Raw genomic sequence first — 22,957 nt, forward strand, 5'->3', positions numbered from 1 at the left:
CATCCCATAGAGTGCTCATGATGAGCAAGATTGATAACGAGCGCGAAAGAAGGTTGGATCTCAACTTACTTGAAGGGCGCAGAGAGGCGGCTATCATCAGTGAAGCCAAATACAAGAAAAAACTGGAAAAATATTACAACCAGCGTGTGAAAGAATGCCACTTCAAGAAAAATGATTTTGTCCTTCGAAACAATGAAGCTAGCCGCGCGATACCCCCGGGAAAAATGTCCCCCAATTGGGAGGGACCTTATCAAGTATCGGAAGAATTGGGAAAAGGCGCATACGCTTTAAAAGATCTGAATGGAAAGAAGATCCCGCGCGCATGGAACGCGGCACAGCTTAGAAAATGTTTCATGTAAAAATTGTCAAAGTTTGTAATCAAGGCTTTTTAAGCCATTATGAATAATGATACGCGCTATCTTTTCTTAATGTGGATTCTATTACCTTTTGCATACATGTTTCACACTTCCCTTTATTAATTTTGAGCAATATGACAACATTGTATTGACATCAAAATGAAATAAAACGAAGTAAAACATACATGCGCGAGCTTCAAGCTCAAACGCGTTAACGAGTCTTAACTCTAAAACGTCAGGGCCTTAGCCCAATTCTATTACCTTTTGCATACATGTTTCACACTTCCCTTTATTAATTTTGAGCAATATGACAACATTGTATTGACATCAAAATGAAATAAAACGAAGTAAAACATACATGCGCGAGCTTCAAGCTCAAACGCGTTAACGAGTCTTAACTCTAAAACGTCAGGGCCTTAGCCCAATTCTATTACCTTTTGCATACATGTTTCACACTTCCCTTTATTAATTTTGAGCAATATGACAACATTGTATTGACATCAAAACGAAATAAAACGAAGTAAAACATACATGCGCGAGCTTCAAGCTCAAACGCGTTAACGAGTCTTAACTCTAAAACGACATGGCCTTAGCCCAATAATGTGAGCCTTAGCTCAAATCACTCACAACATCCATCCTACATACTGCGCAGCCTGACCATAAAAATACCTAAGCACAACTAAGGCAAAGCAAATGCCAAAACATAGTTGTTAAGGTCTCAGGTCGAGGTCGCGCATGCAATTGTAATGGATATCTGAGCAACACATATTGACACGTAAAGGCTAAAAAATCATAATTCCATGCGCGATAACGTCGTACAAAAGAGGAATAATGAAAACGCCAAGGCGCGTGTCAACATAATCAAGATATGGCAAAATCACTTACAATATGACAAGGATTAAGTATAATAATTTCCTTACAACCTTGTTCTTATTTCAACGTGCAAGCATATCTTATATTCAACAAGCAAAATAAAGAGATGAATGGGGAATGCGCAAGATGCGAAGAAGGGAAAAACAAAATTTCATTCCAAAGCATTGAAATTTACAAGTATACAAGATGAAAAGATACAAACTACAAAATACAAATAAAAAAAAATGAAGGGCTTCTCAAGTCTCCACGTCGACGTCAGCCTCTTCATAATCCTCATCATCGCCCTCAGCATCTGGCGCAGCCCGCTCCTCGTCATCTCCAAACTGACCATAGTCAAGTTCTTCGTCCTGAATGGAGTCTTCTATCACGACAGTGTCAGGAGCGGATCCTTTGGCCACGCCAGAGCCGCTAGCAACGCCAGCATTCCCCGCGCCATCATCACCGCCACCAGCCCCTTCGCACTCGTCAAGTAATTTCTTTAGCGCGGCGAGATCGGGCTGGTCAGCAAGCGCGGATATCTGCAAATCATAAGGAAAAATATGAGTATAAAAGGACTTGGAAAATAAGTCAAGGTTATCTCGTTAAGGTTAAAATACCTGTGCAAGGATGGGAATGGGAGTATTCAAATACTTCTCCCCCATCGCGGCCATATCCGCGCAGGCAGCGTCGCTCTGATAAGGGTACTCGGATGGGTTCTTCTTCAACATGCCATATTCATAGCCATCCGTAAACCCTTCAGCTTGACCAACCAAGCGCGCGGCAGCGTTGCAATCCATCACAAGGGCCTGGAACTCGTCTGAGTATTTCATCGCGTAAGCGCAACGAGTCATGCCCTGTGAGATTAGCCAGTGGCAATCCTGCGCGAGGGAAGCAACAGACGTCTCGAGGGCAGGAATCTGAGAGTTTAATAACTCAACAGTTTCCTTAGTCTGTTTCAGCTCCTCTTTGTCGGACGCTGCTGCCGCCAAGGTTTCTTCCTTCTCAGCCCGCGCAGCATCAAGTGCTTCCTGGCTAGACGCTGCCGTCGCCAAGGCTTCATCTTTATCGGCCTGCGCGGACCGCTAGCTCCTTCTTCAGGCGGGCAACCTCACTCTCCAGTGATGATTTGTCAGTTATAGACTGGACAAGAGCTTGGTCACGCGCCTCCGCGTCCAGCTCCAAGTCGCGCACTTGGCGCGCGTACTTGGCAGCGTCCGCCTCGGCCGCCTGCAGCTTCTCCCGCGCAGCCTGGAGCTCATGCCCGCGCTTCACAAACGCGGTGTTGGCACTTGCCCTGTTCTCACTGAGCTCTGCTTGGAGCTTCTCAGCTCTCTCTCGAGCATCAGAAAGATGCCAAGCAGATACTTTAGCCTCTTGCTTGGCTTCCGCAAGAGCATCACGTACCTTCACGTAATCATAGCGTAGCTCTTGGGAAGCAGCAAAGAAAGCCGACCCAGCAAACAGATGGTCTTTCAGCAAGTCATCGCGAGCGCGGGCCTCCTGAAACCTCCTTTCAGCTGGAGGCACAGAATGAGCCCAGAAGTCCTCACACACACCCATGGATTGAAATGAGCTGTCCTCAGTAATATTCCATCTCGGGCGGTAAATGTGATCGGCTTCCTGCAAACACAAAAAAATTATCTAAGTCATCAAAACACTAAGATGGAAGTCCGCACAGCGGAGCAAAAACGAACCTATACCTGCGGGGATGAAGCAGAAAAGTCAGCGCCAGGCCCACGAGAAGACTCCGCCACAAAACCTCGTGGCGCGACAGGGCTGGCGCGCCCACTGTCGGGGCCTTCACCTTCAAACTCCTCACCCTCCTCTGAAACAGGCCTCTTCTCCTGCGACCTAGAACCAAAATCAGTCTCGCGAGGAGGGCTGTGCGCAGGAGGAGGTGAGGGAGGTCTCGACGCCGCCAGGTCGGCGCGTAAAACGGCATCCTGCTCCTTTGTAATCCCGATAAGGGGAGATTCAGCGCTTGCAGGAGCAGGAGCAGAGCCAACGGCGCTGGCACCAGCGCCAGGAGTGCCGCCAGCAGCTTGTGCGCCAGCTACGACTCCTATGAAAAAATCAACAAAAAGAAATGGTTCATGACTTGATCTAAAAGAAAAAAGTCAGAAAATACAAGCACAATACGTACCTTGGCGCAACTCCGTTCGCGAGGCAAACATCGCCATGAAGTCCATTCTACCCTTTTTCGAGGGTAAAACAGGGGACTTCGAAGCGACCTCCGGCGCAGCCTCGGCATCTTGTTGCGCTGTCGCCGGCTCTACAAACATTTGAGTGAGCAAAGATCCATTAGTAATTCTATCAGAATCGCGCTCATAGAACCATGAAGGATAAGCAAAGGATAAGCAAAGTATACCTGTCGAAGGCGCAACGCCACTTCCCTTTTCCATCGCGCGAAGGGAGGAGGTAGTCACACCATACCTCGTGTGGATAGGAGGTCTGCCCACTTTTTGAGGCAGGGAAGACAAGGGAAACTTGGAGGGAAACTCCTGGGTTTTCTCAAATCCCCCCGCCTGAGTAGGAGGATCCTGAACAACAGGGGCAACATCTACCTTCTGTCTCTTACTGGCCCCTGCGCCAGTTTTCCCCTTAGCTTTACGCTTTAGTTGGGGCGCCTCCTCCTCCTCCTCCTCTTCCGCGAGCTCCAGCTCGTAGTTTTCGAGCGCGTCTACAATACACGCAACAGAAGTGTTAGCAAAATTTGGTATTATAAAGGAAAATGCATAAGTACAAAGGCTTACCAGGCGCATCGCTGTCAAAGACAAATCCCAGATCAACAGGGATGAACATGTCATCAAAGAGATCGGGGAAGCCAACCTCCCCAGCGCCCAGCGCGACGGAGCCACCCTCCATATGCTCATCATAGGCGGCGTGGACATACTCCTTGCTGACTGCACAAAACAAATCAAATGATATCAGCAAAAAGATAAGTATTCGCGCAGAAGTAATGCAATGAGATCAACTTACACAAGCCGTCAACTTGGATCACGGGCTCAGTCGCGCTGTCAGCCCACCTCCTGCTCATACCCACCCCCACCAGCGCCTCCTCACAAATTTTCTTGGCGGGGGATGGTTCGGCGGTCAACTTTTTAACCCAGGCGCCAGTTGGGTTCTTGAAGACACCCACATCCGCAGGCGCAGAAGAGATCGCGCGCATGGTCATGCGGATGGGGATCACACCAGCCCTGATGTAAAAAAACCTCTCAGACCAGTCATGAAGGCTCTTGAATGAAACAGTGGAGCACTTCACCTTCTGACTGCGAGGAATAAAAGAGAACCAAGAGTCTTGGATCTTGGGCTTGTAAAAAAACTGAAAGCGCCGAGGGGTGGGCTCCTCGCGCTGAGATTTGCACATGAACTCAAAGTGAGTCATGCGCACGAGTCCAAACGGATGGACTTGGGATATATGAATCCCATAAAACTTAAGCAGCACACCCACAAACCTTGTCATCGGGAGACGAAGGTTGCAGTGGCTGAAAAAATGGCAATACAAGGATATATAGCCGGCAGGCGGGTCCGCCGCCGTTTGCCCGGCCCCAGGCAACATGCAGCCAAACACAGGGAGAAAACCCTGAGAGGCAATGAGGCTGTCAAGATCGGCCTGCCTCAGTTTGCAGGGGATTTCATTCCACCTCTTCACGGCCTTGGTCCTCCCTACCTCCTCCGATGAGGCCTCAGCAGCCTTCTTCCCCTTGCCGGTCTTCTTCAATGTAGACATTACTAACGATTTAACACGGCAATGGATGGGGGAGATTGTGTTGTCTGAGCTATCAGACATACAACGATGAAAACGGACAAACGATGCTTCTGAAGACACGTAATCGGAATAGAAAGAAAGAAAGAAAAGAGCTCAGAATAATAAACAAGAAGATGAAGGATAAAAAAACTCTAAGGGCTGGCTTTTATAGGCCCAGGAGAGAGAAATATTGGTGCTGATCGGACTTCACGCGCCCCCACTCGCAGGTGTAAGCCAACGCGAGGGCGACACGTGTCCCTGACACTGTGTGAGGGGACACGAAAAGAAACTCTACAGCTGTTGCCAGAATTCACGCGCCACCACTCGCAGGAACGGACCAACGCGAGCGCGACACGTGTCCCTGACAGCATGTGAGGGGACACGAAAGGCAACTGTAGCACCTCGAGCACACGAAAGGTCTGACACGTCTCCATCACTGGCCCACGTCAGCAACAACCAACCACGTACAGGGACGATTCGTTTGCAACCAAAAGGATAGAATTTCGCGCAACGATGAATAATAAGAAGAAAAAGACAAACCCCTACTAAAAGAACAAACTGTTAAGTCTAATATCTATCTTGCCTCGCTCGCGCGAGACAAGACACACATTAGACTGGGGGGCTTGAAGAGGTATGTACCCGCCTCAACACCGAGCAAGGCGGGTCAACCCACAAGATATAGACAAGAGGCTTGAAATCAAGACATTACGAAGGCACAAAGCCAAAACCTATGCGCATGGCGCATATCACATATATGCTCATGCATCACATGCTCAGGCATCATATGCCCAGGCACCGCAGATGCTCAGGCATCATATATGCTCATGCATCACATGCTCAGGCATCATATGCCCAGGCACCACAGATGCTCAGGCATCACATATGCTCACGCATCATATATGCCCAGGCATCACATATGCTCACGCATCACATATGCTCACGCATCACATATGCTCACGCATATCACATATGCGCGTGGCGCATCAGCGCGCGGCGCATATCACATGCTCGTGCATATCACATCTGCGCATGAAACATCTGCGCGTGAGAATAAAGAGAAGACCTCGCGCATCCTCAGGATTGGCGCATATCACACATGCACATAATCAACCTCGTCCTTATCCAAATCAGGATTAGGGCAACCTTGATTGTGCACGTCAGACAACCTTCCAGAAGGTATCTTTTTAAGGAATAAGAATATGCTGATGTTGACAGCTGCCAATGAAAGGTGGACAACTCAGCATAAACCATGTGCTGCCACGTGATTATAACCAATGAAAATGCACCAGGTGTCCCCAAGGACACGTGGCGCAAAGTAATTGGAGGAGGCCAGCAAGGCCCTGATTAGGTCTAAGCCCAATCAGTGGAAACCCTAGCACTATAAATACCACATCAACTCCACAAGGAGAGGATCATCCAATATCATCAGATAACACACTGAAACAGACAATAACAGAGTATTCAGCTATTAAGCAATACACTCCAAATTCCTTACTCTCACATATTATTATCTTCTCCCACAAATACTTATTCTCACACCGGAGGGTTACCCCAAAGAGGACCCCTCTGTCCCTTTCTGAGGGGTAAGTTTACGGTGCTGTTCATTTTGTAGGTGGAAGAATCCAGATCCAAGAGAAACCATCGGTGAAATAGCATAATCACACCCGAGGAAAGTAGATCGTCTACTAGTGAGTCGATCCACGTTTCTTCAAACACAGAGAGAAAGATGAAGGTCCGTTGATCAATTGTGGGGACCTCACTTGTTTATGTGAGAAGGAGAGGAGAGAGAAGGTGCAAATGAGCATCCACGGGCAATGCCCGTCTTGGATGCTCTAACCATGATGCTAAAATTCCAATGTGCTAAACTCTTAATTACAATTTACAATATTTTTTTATCCACAAGATGTTTGTAGTATATTCCTTTCTATTATCACTATAACATGATTCAACAGTACCACATCCTTTTCTTTCTTTGTTTCAGGTTCTTTACATCACAAGTATTGTTGGCACTTGAATACCTACACATGTTAGGGATTGTGTACAGGGATCTAAAGCCAGAAAATGTACTAGTTAGAGATGAAGGTCATATCATGCTCTCCGATTTTGACCTTTCGCTCCGCTGTACGGTCAGCCCAACTCTAGTTAAGTCATCCACAGGACATGGAGCCAACATGGTGGTGAATGGTAGCGGTGGCAGTGGCAGTGGTAGTGGTATGGTGGAGGATGACAATGTAGTTCATACTAGTAGTAACCAAACATCCAACTTTTTCCCAAGAATATTGCCTTCAAAAAAGAATAGGAAAACAAAATCAGATTTTGGATTCCTTGTAGGAGGGCAACTTCCTGAGTTAATGGCCGAGCCGACTGATGTTCGATCAATGTCGTTTGTGGGCACGCATGAGTACCTAGCCCCGGAAATCATACGTGGTGAAGGCCATGGGAGTGCAGTAGATTGGTGGACGTTTGGTGTGTTTTTATACGAGTTATTGCACGGGACAACACCGTTTAAAGGGCAAGGAAACCGCGCTACATTGTTTAACGTAGTCGGGCAGCCTCTACGGTTTCCTGACAGTCCACAGGTGAGCCATATGGCTCGTGATTTGATGAAGGGTCTTCTGGTGAAGGAACCACATAAGCGAATTGCGTATAGAAGAGGTGCTACGGAGATCAAGCAGCATCCGTTTTTCGAAGGCATGAATTGGGCGCTTGTTCGGAGTGCTCATCCTCCTCACGTACCGGAGCCGGTTGATTTTAGCCAATTTGCAAGCAAAGATACTGCTGCAGGAGGATCACAACCATCTGAAAAGAAAGTGCCTGAAAATAAAAATAACTCTACTGATCCTTGTTATGCTAATTTTGACTACTTTTAGTTTACCATCATCATCATCATCATCGTACTCAGTATATCCCACCAATAGCAATGCTATGGTAGGGTCTGAGGAGGGTAAGATGTAGACAGCCTTACCTCTATCCCATAGGGATAGAGAGGCTGCTTCCGGTGAGACCCCCGGCTCGATAGTAGTTTTGAATCAAGCCTTGGACATAAGACACATAACACTCAATCATCGGGACACCGGCTGATTGGTGCATGTGCCCTTGTCTTTCGGCTATCAACGCCACCACATGATGCCTAATTAACCTTCCGCCACTTTTAACGTTATTTTCACGTGATTAGTAAAATAACGTCAAAATTAGTGCAATTTTACTTTGGCCCACCCAAGGGTTCACACATATATACATTATATGTGCGCACCGCAACCAAACCACTTAAAAGATATGATGTACAAATTAAATACCTACCTCACGTGTCGATTGGTTTAAATCAATGTATATGCCCTACTTTATATTTCTTCTTTTTATTTTTACGTTGTTACCCTTAAATATTCTTAATTGTGTGATCAAATACGAAAGTTAGAAGTCGTTTATGTACTTAGTACAAACTATAGTTTAGGATGTTTTATATGATACTTGTGAGTTGGGGGTCCTTATGTAATTTCTTCTCAAATGTCCATAAAAACTCTGATTATAAAATACAAGCGGCCATTTGTAAAAACCAGGGCCCAAAAATTCGTCCACCGAAAACAAAGCCATAGTGACACTTAATATTCTTTTTGTTTTTTCTTTCCTAACTTTTAAAATATATAGTTTTATAAAATTTTGAATATATCTTTACGATATGTTTATTTTTAGTGACACGTTGACATAAGTTTTATTTAAAACCGAACTTGATCAAATTCATATCAAACCTTTCGATTTAAATTTAACTTAACTCAGATTTTAGTAAAACTTATATTGACACTTATACAAAAATAATTGCATTCCAATGATATATTCGGAATTTATAAAACTGCATGTTTAAAAGTTAAAAAAAGAATAACAAAAATAAGAATGACATTAATCAGATATACAAATTTAATTTTACTAAAACACTGCTGTCTGACAACATAAGGAATGAGCCGACCATAAACAATATGGACATTTAGAAACAAAAATAAGAATGACATTAATCAGATATACAAATTTAATTTTACTAAAACACTGCTGTCTGACAACATAAGGAATGAGCCGACCATAAACAATATGGACATTTAGAACAAAAAAATGGTCAAAATGATAAAGCCTTAATTTTATTTTACTAAACATACATTTTAGAAATTTTTCCAACTTAAAATTTATTTTGCTAAGTCTCATCATCTTATATTTATATGAGTATTTCGCCATACGTTTAAGATATGTTTTAGTTTTTTAAACTCATTTCATTGAAACTTAAGATTTAGTTTTGTTCGAATTTTTAAACATATTACTATACAAAACTATTAACTATTTGAGTTATATGGTTTGGTTGTTTTCCTTTGTAAACATTTTACTAAACTCCTAGTTGTTTTGTTTAGTGTACCCTTAAGTTTGTAAATTGCATCTAATTAAAACTTTTATAAAACATGATCACATATTTAAAGATTAATAAAAGATTAATAGTAATATAAAAATATAGCATAAATGCATAGACAACCTATAGACCCGGTGACAAATTAAATATCGTTGATGTTCTCGAACCTCCCACTTGTAGAAAAAGAAGTAAGGAACCAACTTGGTTGATAATTCCCAACTATTGTTTTACCAGCTTCACACCATCTTAAATTTTTATTTATTTATTTATTTTAACTAATATTTGTTCCCATCTTTTTCACCTCAGGTCTTAAGTAAGACTAAGACACACAACCACTTGGTTATATGGCTATATGGTGGACAGCGTGTTATGAATACGTTGTCTGTCATGTGTCGTCACATCACCTATAGGGGCGTTATACACAAAAGATGTGTAGTGGATAATTCTCTTGATCTCTTTCAATCATTACCCCTATATTACTTTATTATTATATTTTTATTAAAAACAACCTTCACCACCGACGCTATGTGGGGAGTACCCCCACATCCAAACCCTCCAAGGCACCCATGGGGTGTGACATCCGTCATTTCGGTTATATATTTGTACTTGTCTACCCAACCCGGGCTCGTATTCATATTCTTATTATTAATGGAATCGAGTGTTTATTAGTAATTTGTGTTATTTAATTTATTTTATATTGTTTTGATGTTTAAACATGTTAGAATCTCCTAAAAACACGTATTTGGGCCTAAAAACGTATTCGGGAAACTATAGGGGCTAAAATTGTCAAAACTGAAAGTCTAGTGGAAACACCAAGCCACGTCACGCGACCAAGGTGTCCTAGGAGGCCCCACGACGCGGCCTAGTGCTTGCAGCATATCAGTTTCGGTTTGGTTTGTGTTTCAACTCGTTTTTGACTAGTTTATCCTCAAATCTCTATCCAAATCGTGTTATAGTTCAAATACAAAAGTTCTATAATGTTTCTAAGCATATTATGTCATTAATATACAATAATATACAAATATTATCGTCTAATTTAAGTTATTGATCGGGATTTAGTGTTTATCCTACTTAAGTTTGAGTTTTAAACAAGTTAGAAGATTTATTGATAAACATGAAGCTATAATTTGATTCCTATATAAACCAGCGTCCCTTATCATTCATTCTCTGCTCCTCAGTCATCAATTCTCCATCTCATTTACGAATTTAAGCATTATCAAGCGTGTTCTTCTTTGATTGACTTTCAAAAGTCAACGTTCTTCATCTTCTCGATTTCTCCTAGTTCTAGTCTGAATTTTGGGTAAGTTTATACATCAAATTTGTTCTAATTCATCGTAAGATCAAAATCCCTCATTCAGTTTTAAAGGATTGAGGGATTACTATGTCCAATTTAATCAAATTCATTTTAGGGATTATGTTAGGATAAAATTTGGGGGTGTTGCAATTAACGTATCTTATAGTTAAAATTAGCTTTCGATACAGAAGACTTTTATGTTTATTTTCACGTTTTACATATAGCGGACCGGAACCCAAACCCGTTTTTATTGTTCAAATTCTCACCCGCATCAGCTCGCTTAACACTTGTTTGTTTCATAACTTGAGTTTTATTTATCCGTTTGTTGTTATTCCAGTGACGTTATTCTCTGTTTTGACTCTAGTATATTACCTCAAATTTGTAGGCATTTTTGTGTCAGATCAGTCAACACGTTAATTTCCTCGTTTATTATTATTTTATAGCGCAGTTCATATATACCCTTATAAATATTGAAAATATCATATATACCCATGCAAAACTAATAATATCATGTATTCCCTTGCAAAGTTATTAATATATCATATATACTCAATTCATTAAAAAATTAAAAAAAAATGACCATATTAACTCTCGTTTGATTAAATATTATAAAAGATTTATAATGCATACCATTCGATGCGATAAATTTTTTAATGGATTGCAATTTTGAAGAAGTGACGATGGACAATTTAGTTGTCATTAAATGTGAAAAAAGTCAATTAAAGTTAAAATAATAACATAGAATAAACACATTATGTAATGGAAAGAGGTAAAATGATCTATTTGTTAAAAATAAGCATATATGGAAGTAAAATTTTTGAAAAACTAATGATAGAATGGTCATTTATTAAATTATTGTTAATGAATAGGGGTGTATATAATACTTTAACTTTTTTATAAAAGCATATATGATATTTTAGTTACTTTATAAGGACATATATGATATTTCAAAATTTGCTTGGGTACATATGATATTTATAATGTTTGTAAGCGTATATATGATATGTATCATTATTGTATTATTACCTCGCATAAATAATAAAGAAGAGTAATTCACACCCTTTTTTTTATATTTTACTTTTGGGGGGTAACATGTGTACCATACATATCAAAGTTATTTATTTATTTACATTTATATCTCACCAATCACAATTCGATACTTTGTGTTTACGGATTTATGGATGACATGGTATATGGTTATGTGTTTATTTTTTATTGTTTGACGATTGGGCCACCTCATCCTCATCTACTATGCGTACAATACCCCGGTAAGATGGCTTTGTGCTAGACCGAAATGGTCCACATCTATTTTATTTGGTAATTGTTATATATCATCAATGTTGTAATTGTGTATATTCACATGCGAACTGTTTGTTTTACAGTTTAATAATACATCTAAACTTGTGTACTGCTCACTCAACTTTAAGTTGATCAAACTCTATTTTTAAGCGTGTTACAGATTTGCTAGTTGAGGAATTGGATGTTGGGAAGAAATAGTTTTACTCTAGGTTATTAAATAAAAAGCTAATTTGTATGATGTATTATTTCTTTTGTTTGTATTGTGATGTACTTTAATTTAAAAAATAAATTAATTAGTTATAGTCATTATTATTAATATTGTCTTGTGAGCTATTGTGCAATCAGTTGTGTCCCGACATTTCCGCCGTAAGTTGAAGTGTGACATAGAGGGTGTGTTGCTGTCATTTTTTTGGTGGGGAAGTCGTTCCCGTAAACATGATCTAAGACATACAACTTTACAACTAAACAAAGATTTATATTTTGGAAAAAGAAAAACACAAAAACAAAACGTAACTCACATTCTCAATTAACTGTTTCACATTCAAAATAGACACGTTTTATTGATTTTTTTGTAACAAACTAGTTGAAACAACTAGCACAATGTTAATTGACTTACTTTACACCTATCAACAAAGATACAAAGTCAATAAAAGCGAATTGGACTTTTAATAATCAAATTATAACCGTTTAACCAATAATACTCGATACTCGTCACTTCACTAGTGTAAATAGAGGTTTCATTTTCATTCCTAAAAACAGTCATATTATAATGAAAGAATAACTTCACCTACTCTAACAAATTATATTAGATAACTCATATAATTTTATTTTAAATCGGGTCACTAAATATTTAAATTGAGCTTCATCAGAACTTTTGTATATCAAGTAAGCAATGTAGGAGAAGATGTGGAGATCAGGATTTGAAATATATTAAAAAAATGAACAAAAATATTCATTAGCTAAAATATTAACAATGAAAAATAAAATCCATCTCACCGTTCCACATCAACACAAAAAAATATTTATGGATTTCCTTATTAAAATCTATTATTTTAAATAAAATACGAAATTTAATGACTTGATTTGAATACGTTCTAAGGTTTAGATCAAATACAAATAATTTTTATTATGAGAATTGTAAAAATAACTAGAATAATTATTATTACTCTAAAACTTTTGAAATAGAGTAATTATTATTACACTATAATATTTTTTATAAAATAATTACTTATAGTTCAAAACTATAATTACTTTAATTATTTATATGTTTAATAGATTAATTTTATTTGTATTAAATCTCACTCTTACTTTTTAAACTTATATGTTGTATTAAAACATTTTTAAAACTTAATACTATCTTATTCACTAAACAAGGTTACCCACTAGTTTATGATTGTAAGTTTGTTACATTTAAAAATAAAGTTATAAATATTCTACGTAGTAATAAAAGAAAAGAATGATATATTTAAAAAATAGAAAAAGAAAAAAGATGACATGAGTGGGCAATCTATCGTTTAGCTTGTCTGTCAGGATATCATCTCATATATATTAGTATCCCTGGCATTGGCGGGGCGGTATAACGTAAATAGTAGGAGGAAAGCTTGAACATTCAAAAAAAAATAAAAAATATTAGTATCCCATCCCAACCAACCAACCAACCGCCGTTGTGTTTCTCGGGTTACCACTCATTCCATTTTCCCCCAATCTTTGAAATTAGGGTTTCAAATACATCACCATGGACATCGAATTACACGATTGGGAGGTGCTAGACGACTCTAATCCCGTCCAAACCACCGCCTATTTGGACGGAATCGAACGAGACTCCGAAGGCATCATCAAGTCCGATTACTTTTCCCTCGATTCCCACAAATATCACCTTGATGACGTCACCGATCAACTCTCGGTTGAATCGGATAACCCTAGCTGGATTGATCCTGTTTGTGATACCAGTTATTCGATTACCAAACCGGTTAGCGAGGCTTCCAGCACTGATGAGTCCGAGTTTGTTGCTTCAAGTGAAGTGGGTTGTGATGAGGCTGAAATTGAACTTAAACCTCAGGAAATTGGTGAGGAGTCGGTGGATTCGGGTGAAGTGATTGAAGGTTTAGGGGTTGGTGATGTGAAAGCTGCTGCTGGTGGTGGTGGTGATGAGATTGAGAAGAGTAGTGTGGTGGCGGTGTGGTGGAAGCTTCCGGTGGATTTGTTGAAGTACTGTTTGTTTAAGGCGAGTCCTGTGTGGACGTTTTCGGTGGCGGCTGCGATGATGGGGGTTGTGATTTTGGGCCGGAGGTTGTATAAGATGAAGCAGAAGACTAGGGCTTTGCAGCTCAAGGTCGCCGTAGACGATAAGGTCAGTTTATGTTTTCCTTTGTTTTTGTTATTCTTATTGCAAGTTCTAGTATGTTTTGGATTGATGAGCTTTATAAAGTTGGTTGATAAAATATCTATAAGGTTAGCAGAATCGTATTATAGTTAATCATGACTCGTGAGGCACCGTGACAGTACCTATTAAGATTAGCTGAAGCGGTTTTGGTCTTTGCTTTGTGTAAATAATATTTACTTTGCAACTCATTAGAATGCGTATATCGATAAGTGAACAAAATCGTACGTAGATGTACTTGGAGAAGCTTGCTTTGTGATGTATGTTATATCAAATGGGATAAAGGGTAAAGTTTAATGCTTGGCGAAAGTTTGAACTTGTCGGTTGGGCCAAAATAGCTGATACAAAAATGCATTTAAGTGTTTATTAACTTGAAGTTAGCTTTATTTGAAATGGGTTATCTTTTCAATGGTATAGTTTTTGTAGTCATTTATGTCACATTAAGTATCCATTAATCAATTTATAAAGTAGGCAAAAAAGTTTGGCGGGTTCAACCAAATCTGTCTTGACCCGTTTTGGAAAACTACTTTTTTGAGTCGTTAGGGTCGTTAGTTCATACGACCCGCCTATTTTGCCACCACTTTAACACACACATGTAGTGTATATATGGCGTATACATGCATATTCATTATTATGACCATATATGTATATTATGTATGTGTAGCATGTATACACATATTTTACATCTAATTAAAAAACCTTCCTCAAACGCAAAAATACAATTATCGGTTGGTGGGTTACGCTTCTCGTTTCAAAAGTTAAACACTTTGATGTCTCGTAAAGTACTTAGGTATGTATATATACATCTATCACATATATGAAACATATTTTACCTTATTATGACAACGACGTGTGTTTATATACACCTATTACATGTATGAAAGATATTTTATCGTATTATGTTAACTACTCGCGTTTATATCATCTATTACTTGTAGTTTATATATGTGTCAACATATGTTTTATGTATTCTTGTACAGAAGGTATCTCAGGTTATGAGCCGGGCTGCCCGGCTCAATGAAGCATTCTCAGTAGTGAAGCGAGTTCCCATCATTAGGCCATCACTGCCTGCTGCTGGGATCACACCATGGCCCGTGATGGCTTTAAGATGAACGTAAATATTGGGAAATACACAAAAGACATTTGAGTTTACTATAAAACGTTTGTTTGGTGGTCTGTAATATAAAGCTTCACTTTAAGTGGCCTGGTGACTGTTGTAAAATTCCTATAATGTGTGATATCGACTTGTTATGTGATTCTGTAATAGTTACTCATAAGCTATTGTTATTTAGTAAATCAAAAGACCCTATTCTTGTGGTACAAGCAAGAGTTTTGGATCATGAAACATCATAGGGTTAGCTGATGGCTCAAAATGTGTTAAAAAGTCAAAATGAATGGTTTTTGGCACAGTTTAAACGTGTTGGGTTGACTTGACTCGATACACATATATATAGCCTAACATAAATACATGTAGCATTCTAGGCTTCTAGCCATGATATCTAGTGTTCATAACGTTATAGCTGTATTATGACAGCATGCCTGTCCGGTGTAGATCTGTACATTGACTGGAGCTTCTGTGCAGTATCCTTTTTTGTATTTTGGTTGGTACAAGAGTTTTTGAGAGAAACGTATAATAATAATATAGTCATCCTTCGGTTGCATTGAAGTTATATGATCTAATTTTTATCATCAATTCATCATTATTTGAACCAAATAATATTTCGATGTAATCGGTAATCAATAAAAATACCTACCTAAGAGGTTTTTTTTTCCTTGAACGGAGATGGCTATCCATGCTTACTTGATGAAGGTTTCGAACCTGGATCTCTTTAGCTAAGAACTTATTTCTTGCTTTTTTTCATTTATCAAATCACTTTCATTATTTGAATTCAAAAGAATAGTTGGATCAATTTATCAAACTTGTAGCATTGCAAATTTAAAATGCTTTGATTGAATAGTGTCATTAGAGTAGTGTCATTGCTTTAGGTCCTTTCTTTTGTCAATTTAGCTTTATGTCCTTCCTTTTCTTGAGTCATTCTAGAAAGAAAAAGAAACGATGATTCTGGCTTCTTGCCTTTTTTTAATCACGACTGACGGCACAATGTGGGACACCTCACTAATCACAAAATCTTAGGTAAATATACATTTACGAACATATCATGTATCATGTTTTGAAATAACCTCATTACTTTGTTTAATCATTCTTGAAGTATTTATGGTGTCGTATAATGAATTGGACTACTCAGTACTCACTCATCATAGAAAGAAGACGTGAATAAATACCCCAATAATAATTCTTACAGGCAAACTTGAATTTAAACTAACAATCAATCACAGAGTAGATCGATGATAATTTGGTTAAGAAAAATAGATATTCGAGGCAAATAGAGATTGATTTTGCCATGGATAGAAGAAGATTATAAAGTTGTAAAAAAAGACGATTGTAAAACCTTTTCTAAAGTCATATAATGTCTTATTTGAGGATATGAGGCTGTGAAGAAATCAAGCAAATGTATGAGTACGGCTCTTAACAATGACTTAAACAAGTGTATTTTTGTAGGACACCTAAATGTAATCGTGGGTTATTTTTTTTACGACAAATATAATGTGTTTATTTCTCTAGGTTCTTGGAAAGGGAGTTTGGATTGGACATGATAGTGGATCCGTGTATATTGGAACCTATAGTATTTAGGTTTTAATATCAAGCATACCGTGACATTCGTAAATTTTTGAACCCGAAACCCAATCCTTTTTGAAATTTTGATATAACTAGTATTTCGACCCCCCCCCCCCCCCCCCCGCGTTGCGGGGGGTTGTGAAACCATCTAAACGTGGGGGGTCGTGAAACCATCTAAAAGATGTACATGGCACGAATGGCGTTGTGTAGATGCAGATACGTGCCAAGAAGTCTAAAAAACATTGAAGATATGCATTCAGTCAAGCAATATATGTATATACCAATCCTTGCATCCTTCCTAATGAACCATCAAGTCGTCACAGTTGTATGACGTTTCACATTCGCAGCATTAGCATGCCAAGAAACCAAAAAACCCAATATTCGCCATTAGTTAAATTAAGCAATTGAAAAGGCATTCACTTTGCAAACATAAAGATATGCAGCAAGCTTACCCTTACTATTTGCAAGTAAAGCACTCAATAAACTGAAACTATTGAGATATACAACAATTGTGCTTACATAACAAACAAACAGAGTTCGAGTTCGAAGAGTAAAACAACCGATAATCCAAACCAAATTGACAATGTACGCTTGAGCCCGATGGTACAATGCCTTCATATACACAGAGTTTCAATTACCATTTGTCACTTGTAAGTAGACATTAATATTAACCTTAGTGCAAAGCTTTTGAGCATGTTTGTAATCCTTGAATTTCAATTGGTAGGCTTCATTATTAAGGTTGGTGCTCGATTTATTTAGCAACCTAAGATTCAAAAGATAAAGATTAGCCAATATACGTGAAATTAGTAACTAAAAAATGGGTAAAGAAAGTGAGCAATGGATATTACCTTCTAGCACTGCTTTATCGTTTTCTTATATTTAGAAAACATGTTTCCTCCTCGTTTCTTTGTTTTTTTCCAGTCGTTTTCATATCCCAAGAATCTTTGTCCTGTAAATATAGAATGTAAACAAAAACAATAAAAACCAAATTGAGGATGTTTGAATTGTGGACTTAAGCAATGCGTAAATATAAGGGTTTAGCCAAGGAGAATATACCTTTGAAATGTATGAGTTGGAGCCAGGCGTGGAGCTTCTTTTCTTGATTTCTCTCTGTGACCTGCAAACCAATATTATACAAATTTAATAAAATTGTAGTTAAAAACTTGAACCAACTTTCATGCAAAGTATAAAATTTTCAAATCAGTACAAAAAACTCCAGCAAATCATATTCAAGAACTATTCAAAATAAGTCAACAATCCCTTTAGATAAAAAAATATGAAAGCAAACAGGATCTTGTAACCTTTCATTCATTTGGTTTGATGGATTGGAACCAAAAGTCGTTGGTCTCCGCCATCTCGATCGCCTAGGCCTGGCAATAGACGAAAGCCATAACAGACGAAATCGCCACGAAAGTAGCACAACATCACCGTCATACTTCCGCCACGAAAGTAGCACAACACTGTCTGCGACGCCAAATAGCGAACAATCATCAAAGCCTATACCGAAGGTTTACCGAAATCAGTTACAAAAAACTCGTTGTTTCAGTAATAATCAAGTGTAATTATTATTATTATTATTATTATTCAACACTCAGTTCTCCGCCATGGCTGCAACATAGGTTGCCGTGCCTAATAGCGGAGTGTCATCATAGTGTAAATTGGAAGTTTAAGCGGAACGACATAAGGAAGGGGCCACCGAATCCCGCCGTTAAACCGGACCACCACCGGCAAGTCCCTGTAATTGACATCGGGAACACTAAAGGGCCACTGCCGCCGCCTAGGGTTTCCAAAAGGAAGCCGGCAACAGAAGCTCAACCACTACCCCCAGCACCAAGAAATATGATAATCAGATCATATGAACATCAAAGCAGAAGGTACAACAATCCAAAGCACATATATAACGAACAATGGTTATGTGTGCGTTAAGCATCACTGTCACACCACGACTCCACCACCGGCCACGGTGCTCAGCGCTGTCATGGCTGCAACCGAAGTTGCCAAGCCAAAATAGCAGGCCAGCATCATCATTTTCACTGTCACGTAACCCAAAGAAACATTCAAATCGTTTTTAACCTCTTCCAGAGAGTGAAAGTCAATTACCCCAAATACCCTTTTGAAACTACTATGCAAATGCTCATAGAACCCTAATTTTTTTAGCTGTTGCGTTTCCGGAGAAACAAAGAAAACGGAAAGAGAGAGAGAGAGAGAGAGAGAGAGAGAGAGACCGATGAAGCATTCAGCTCCCAAATCAAGTAAAGTAGTGAACAGGTGTAAAACTAAGAATTATAATAATCAGATCATACCAACATCAAAGCGGAAGGTACAACAATCCAAAACACAAAAAGCAATGAACAGTGATTATGTGTCTATGTTAAGGAACTTAATTATAATCTACTATTATAATAAATAAAAATGTGATTGTGTCACTTGATATCTAATTTGACCATCATTTGTCACTTGGTACCTTAAGAATAAAAGGAAACTATATTATTCTCATCTTACATTGCTTAAGAAAGAAATCAATAAGGAAACATACTACTATAAATTTGTCATCAAACTTGTCATTAGCAAGTGCATTAATTATTGTGTGTGGTTGCTTAGTTTTAAAAATATTTAATTTTATCAGGGTTGGATTTTACCGCTTCGAAGTAGGTCTTTCGGGTTCGCGAATTACCGATCAGTTTTTTATTTTTCGGTTTTTTGCCCTGTTGGTCCGGTCAATCCGGCTCAGTTTCAAAAACACCGCTTTTATCTCTAATATGTCAAATATGTTGAATTTTGTTTGTATAAAAAAAATTTGATGCACTATTCATTTATAAATGAAATAACTAGAAAAAAGTGATTGAAAGTCAGCTCGACCCAACAATTTTGAAACTTATTAAAATAACGTGTGCTGTAATCTAGATATAGTATACTAAAGTTGACAATATAAAATTGGTCTTAAAATTTTTATACTCATTGAATAAACCTCTTTGGAGATTTTGACTTTTTTATAACACATTTTGTGGTCGGGTTCTCTGAATTTTAATTTTTAATGTAATTTTCATAGAAGATTTGTCTAACCCTTTATTTAAAAAGGCATAAGTATCTAACGCAAAACATTTTTTTTTTCTAATAATTCGATTAAATGTAACTCGAATTAATCCATTCAAAAGTAAACGAGTTAAAATTGTCATAATATAGAATGATTTTAAGTTGCTACCAAGTATATGTATTGCATAGATCTGTGTTTTTTTAATCAACTCTAAAGTTAAGCTTTTGTAACGTGTATTTGTGTTTATTATTTTTTATTTAAGTTTAGATTTATTTTAATAGTATTTTTTGATTATGTGCAACTTCATAATGGATATATTTTTATGTGGATGTTATATTCCATTCAATAAGCATATTAATTTTGCTGCTAAACAACTAAATGATTTTTGAATTATCATCCAGCCGCACACTTGATATATAATATTTAACTTCTTACTTGACTCATTCTAATTCTTGCTACCATCACAATTTAACTTAGGGTTACTCTAGGATAACTTGTGTTAAGTCCCAACAAGGCAAAACCGTAAAACTAAACATGACGTTCGATTTGGTTTCGTTTTAAGTTTTAACGTTTCGGTTGTAGTTTTAAATAAGATAAAACTTTTGCTAACGATTTGGATCATGACATAACCTAAAAACAAAACCGTGAACAACCCTAAGCTTTGCTTTAATATAGTGGATTTGTAACTTTTGCAGATCTTTTTTAAGATTTAAATCTCTTGTAGCATCCGTAAATGCAACAATAAAGTTATTTAGTCTGATGCGAAACGGGTTAAACTTGGTCAGGTTGTTCTCTAGAGTTTTTAATATTTTCATAAAAGATATATGTAAAATGTGCTTACAACAAAATAATTCAATAATATATATTTATTAATAATATTAATTATAAATTACTATTTGTCTGACAAGTTTTATTATTTTCTTTTATATTTTTCTTTATTTTACTCATTAAAGATACTATGCGAGCTTATATAAGAAACTACAGTAAACTACATATTTATATAAACAATTTAACATATTATTTGTGTCTTACATTGTGCCGTCGTTAAATAAATTTGTTTATTCTAACCCGTGTTGCACACAGGCTCCTAACCTAGTATATAATATAATAATTTGGATCTTCGTTAATTAATAAAAATATTTAATTTCATGTCATGGTGATGCTTTGTATTTATGAGGTTACGAACTCGATCATAAGTTCTAATTCATGTATTTTATACTCAAATTGTATTTGATCAAAGTCTAAGAGTAAAAGGTGTCAAAACCCAAAATTCCCGTCTTTTCTATTTGTTGTGCGTCGTGAAGGACCCATCTCCCTGTCTTCGTGACAAGCGACAATTCTAGGGATTTGTCGAGCCTCATTTGGGTCACACGTCGCGAAGCCTGAGGCTTCAGCCTTTCGCGACACACGATGGATGCCCGGATACGTGAAATTATTCTAGATAATCGGCTAGTCTTCTTCTTAGTTGATTTCTTCTGCCAAATTCCATGCCTTATGACTAGGTGGGACGTTTCTTTGTGTATCTAGACCATTTCACTATTGCAAAACATCAATCTTTCTCCAATTATTGGTCAAAGCATTCAATTCCCTCATTATTTAGCATAAGACTTGGCTAAATACTTTGCTTGACCAATTAATTCGGTCAAGTATAACGAGTTTTGCCTATAAATACATGCTCTAACTTCTGCAAACACTTTGCCACACTTATTTACTCTCAATTGCAACTTGCTATGCAATTTGGTGTTCTAGCCATCTTTGACCTTCTAAAATTAATCATCCTCAAGTCTCATACTCGTTATTCCATCCTTGGGTAATTAATTGTCAATTATTGTGCATTATCATATTTTGATCATAACCATGCTGTCAAATTCGATTGTCAAAAGTGGTGGTGTATCAGTCTCATCCTCAATTCGTTAATTTGGTTTATGTCCGAGTTTGGACTCTTCATAAACATAACTAATGTAACGCCCCGGTCCTGGTGCCATACATTGACGTTGGATTTACTCATAAACACAATTCTAAATATCAGAGTGAATAACTTTCGCGGAATACTTAAGACATCAAACATTCATACATAAAAACTTAAACATGTCTTTAAAGCTCAAACATAATAAAACATATAACTTCAAATCTTCATATGTCAGCTTCTTTATTCTTCAACCATGTGTGCTCCTCAAGCCAACTGTCTCATTCTACTTACCTACGTGCATACTAAAAGTCAGCTACGCTGAGTGAGTTCTAGTTAATCAGACAACATGCAATACATTCATATACTTACATATATACGTATCCGAAGATACATATTACATACTTAACATGTTTACCTTTCTTTCATACATACATACATACATGCATACATACATACATACATATATACTTTCATTCTTTATTTCATACTTTCATTCTTTTAGCTTGTACGTTACATACATAACTATATATACGTTTTAAAGAGCATTTCGCCCTATAACCTTCGCAGATATTATTAGGGTCTGCAATGCTGTAACCTTCGCATATATTGTTAGGCTCTGTAGCCCTGTAACCTTCTCAGATATTATTAGAGTCTGCAACCCTTTAACCCTCGCAGATATTATTAGGGTCTGCAACCTTTTAGCATTCGCAGATATTATTAGGGTCTGCAACCCTTTAAGCATACAACCATACAACTATACATACCATACATACTTTTAGTTATATATATATATATATATATATATATATATATATATATTCATATACATCTAAGCACATACTCTTATCATTCAAATATCGTTCGTAAACATTCATACAGCATACACTTACCACTTAAGGTAAGTGTATTAACTAAACACATAGGAGTATGCACACGGCCATGAAAACATAACAAAGAAATGAGACTATAAACTCACATGTGTCCGATTCCTTTCAGAGTTAGTGGTAACTCATTTCCTTAA

At 37.8% G+C, this 22,957-nt stretch overlaps 1 protein-coding gene, 1 long non-coding RNA gene and 1 pseudogene across 2 annotated transcripts; 2 read left to right on the forward strand and 1 right to left on the reverse strand.

Moving 5' to 3' along the window:
- The first annotated feature begins 6,980 nt into the window (after positions 1-6,980).
- Positions 6,981-7,826, forward strand: LOC143636859 (serine/threonine-protein kinase AGC1-7 pseudogene; annotated as a pseudogene).
- Positions 7,827-13,568: 5,742 nt separating this feature from the next.
- On the forward strand, positions 13,569-15,650 carry LOC143636872 (uncharacterized). The gene is made up of 2 exons (XM_077104358.1): positions 13,569-14,286; positions 15,297-15,650. Exons 1-2 carry the CDS (start codon positions 13,672-13,674, stop codon positions 15,426-15,428), a joined length of 747 nt encoding a protein of 248 aa, XP_076960473.1. The 5' UTR covers positions 13,569-13,671; the 3' UTR covers positions 15,429-15,650.
- A 2,010-nt stretch (positions 15,651-17,660) lies between these two features.
- LOC143636865 (uncharacterized) lies at positions 17,661-18,517 on the reverse strand. Its single transcript, XR_013154327.1, has 3 exons — positions 18,295-18,517; positions 17,842-18,110; positions 17,661-17,756 (listed from the first exon to the last, which is right to left on the reverse strand). It is a non-coding gene; the product is annotated as an uncharacterized LOC143636865 (long non-coding RNA).
- Positions 18,518-22,957: the final 4,440 nt, after the last annotated feature.

Source organism: Bidens hawaiensis, unplaced genomic scaffold, assembly GCF_021521415.1.
Source record: "Bidens hawaiensis isolate Kalapana, Puna unplaced genomic scaffold, B.hawaiensis_p1.1 tig00008077_1, whole genome shotgun sequence".
NCBI classification, from domain to species: domain Eukaryota; kingdom Viridiplantae; phylum Streptophyta; class Magnoliopsida; order Asterales; family Asteraceae; genus Bidens; species Bidens hawaiensis.

Bases quoted from the DNA above. Each gene is read 5' to 3' on its own strand.
- LOC143636872 (XM_077104358.1), top strand. From the start codon at position 13,672: ATGGACATCGAATTACACGATTGGGAGGTGCTAGACGACTCTAATCCC. The intron at 14,287-15,296 runs GTCAGTTTATGT...ATTCTTGTACAG, and splicing joins AGGTCGCCGTAGACGATAAG to AAGGTATCTCAGGTTATGAG.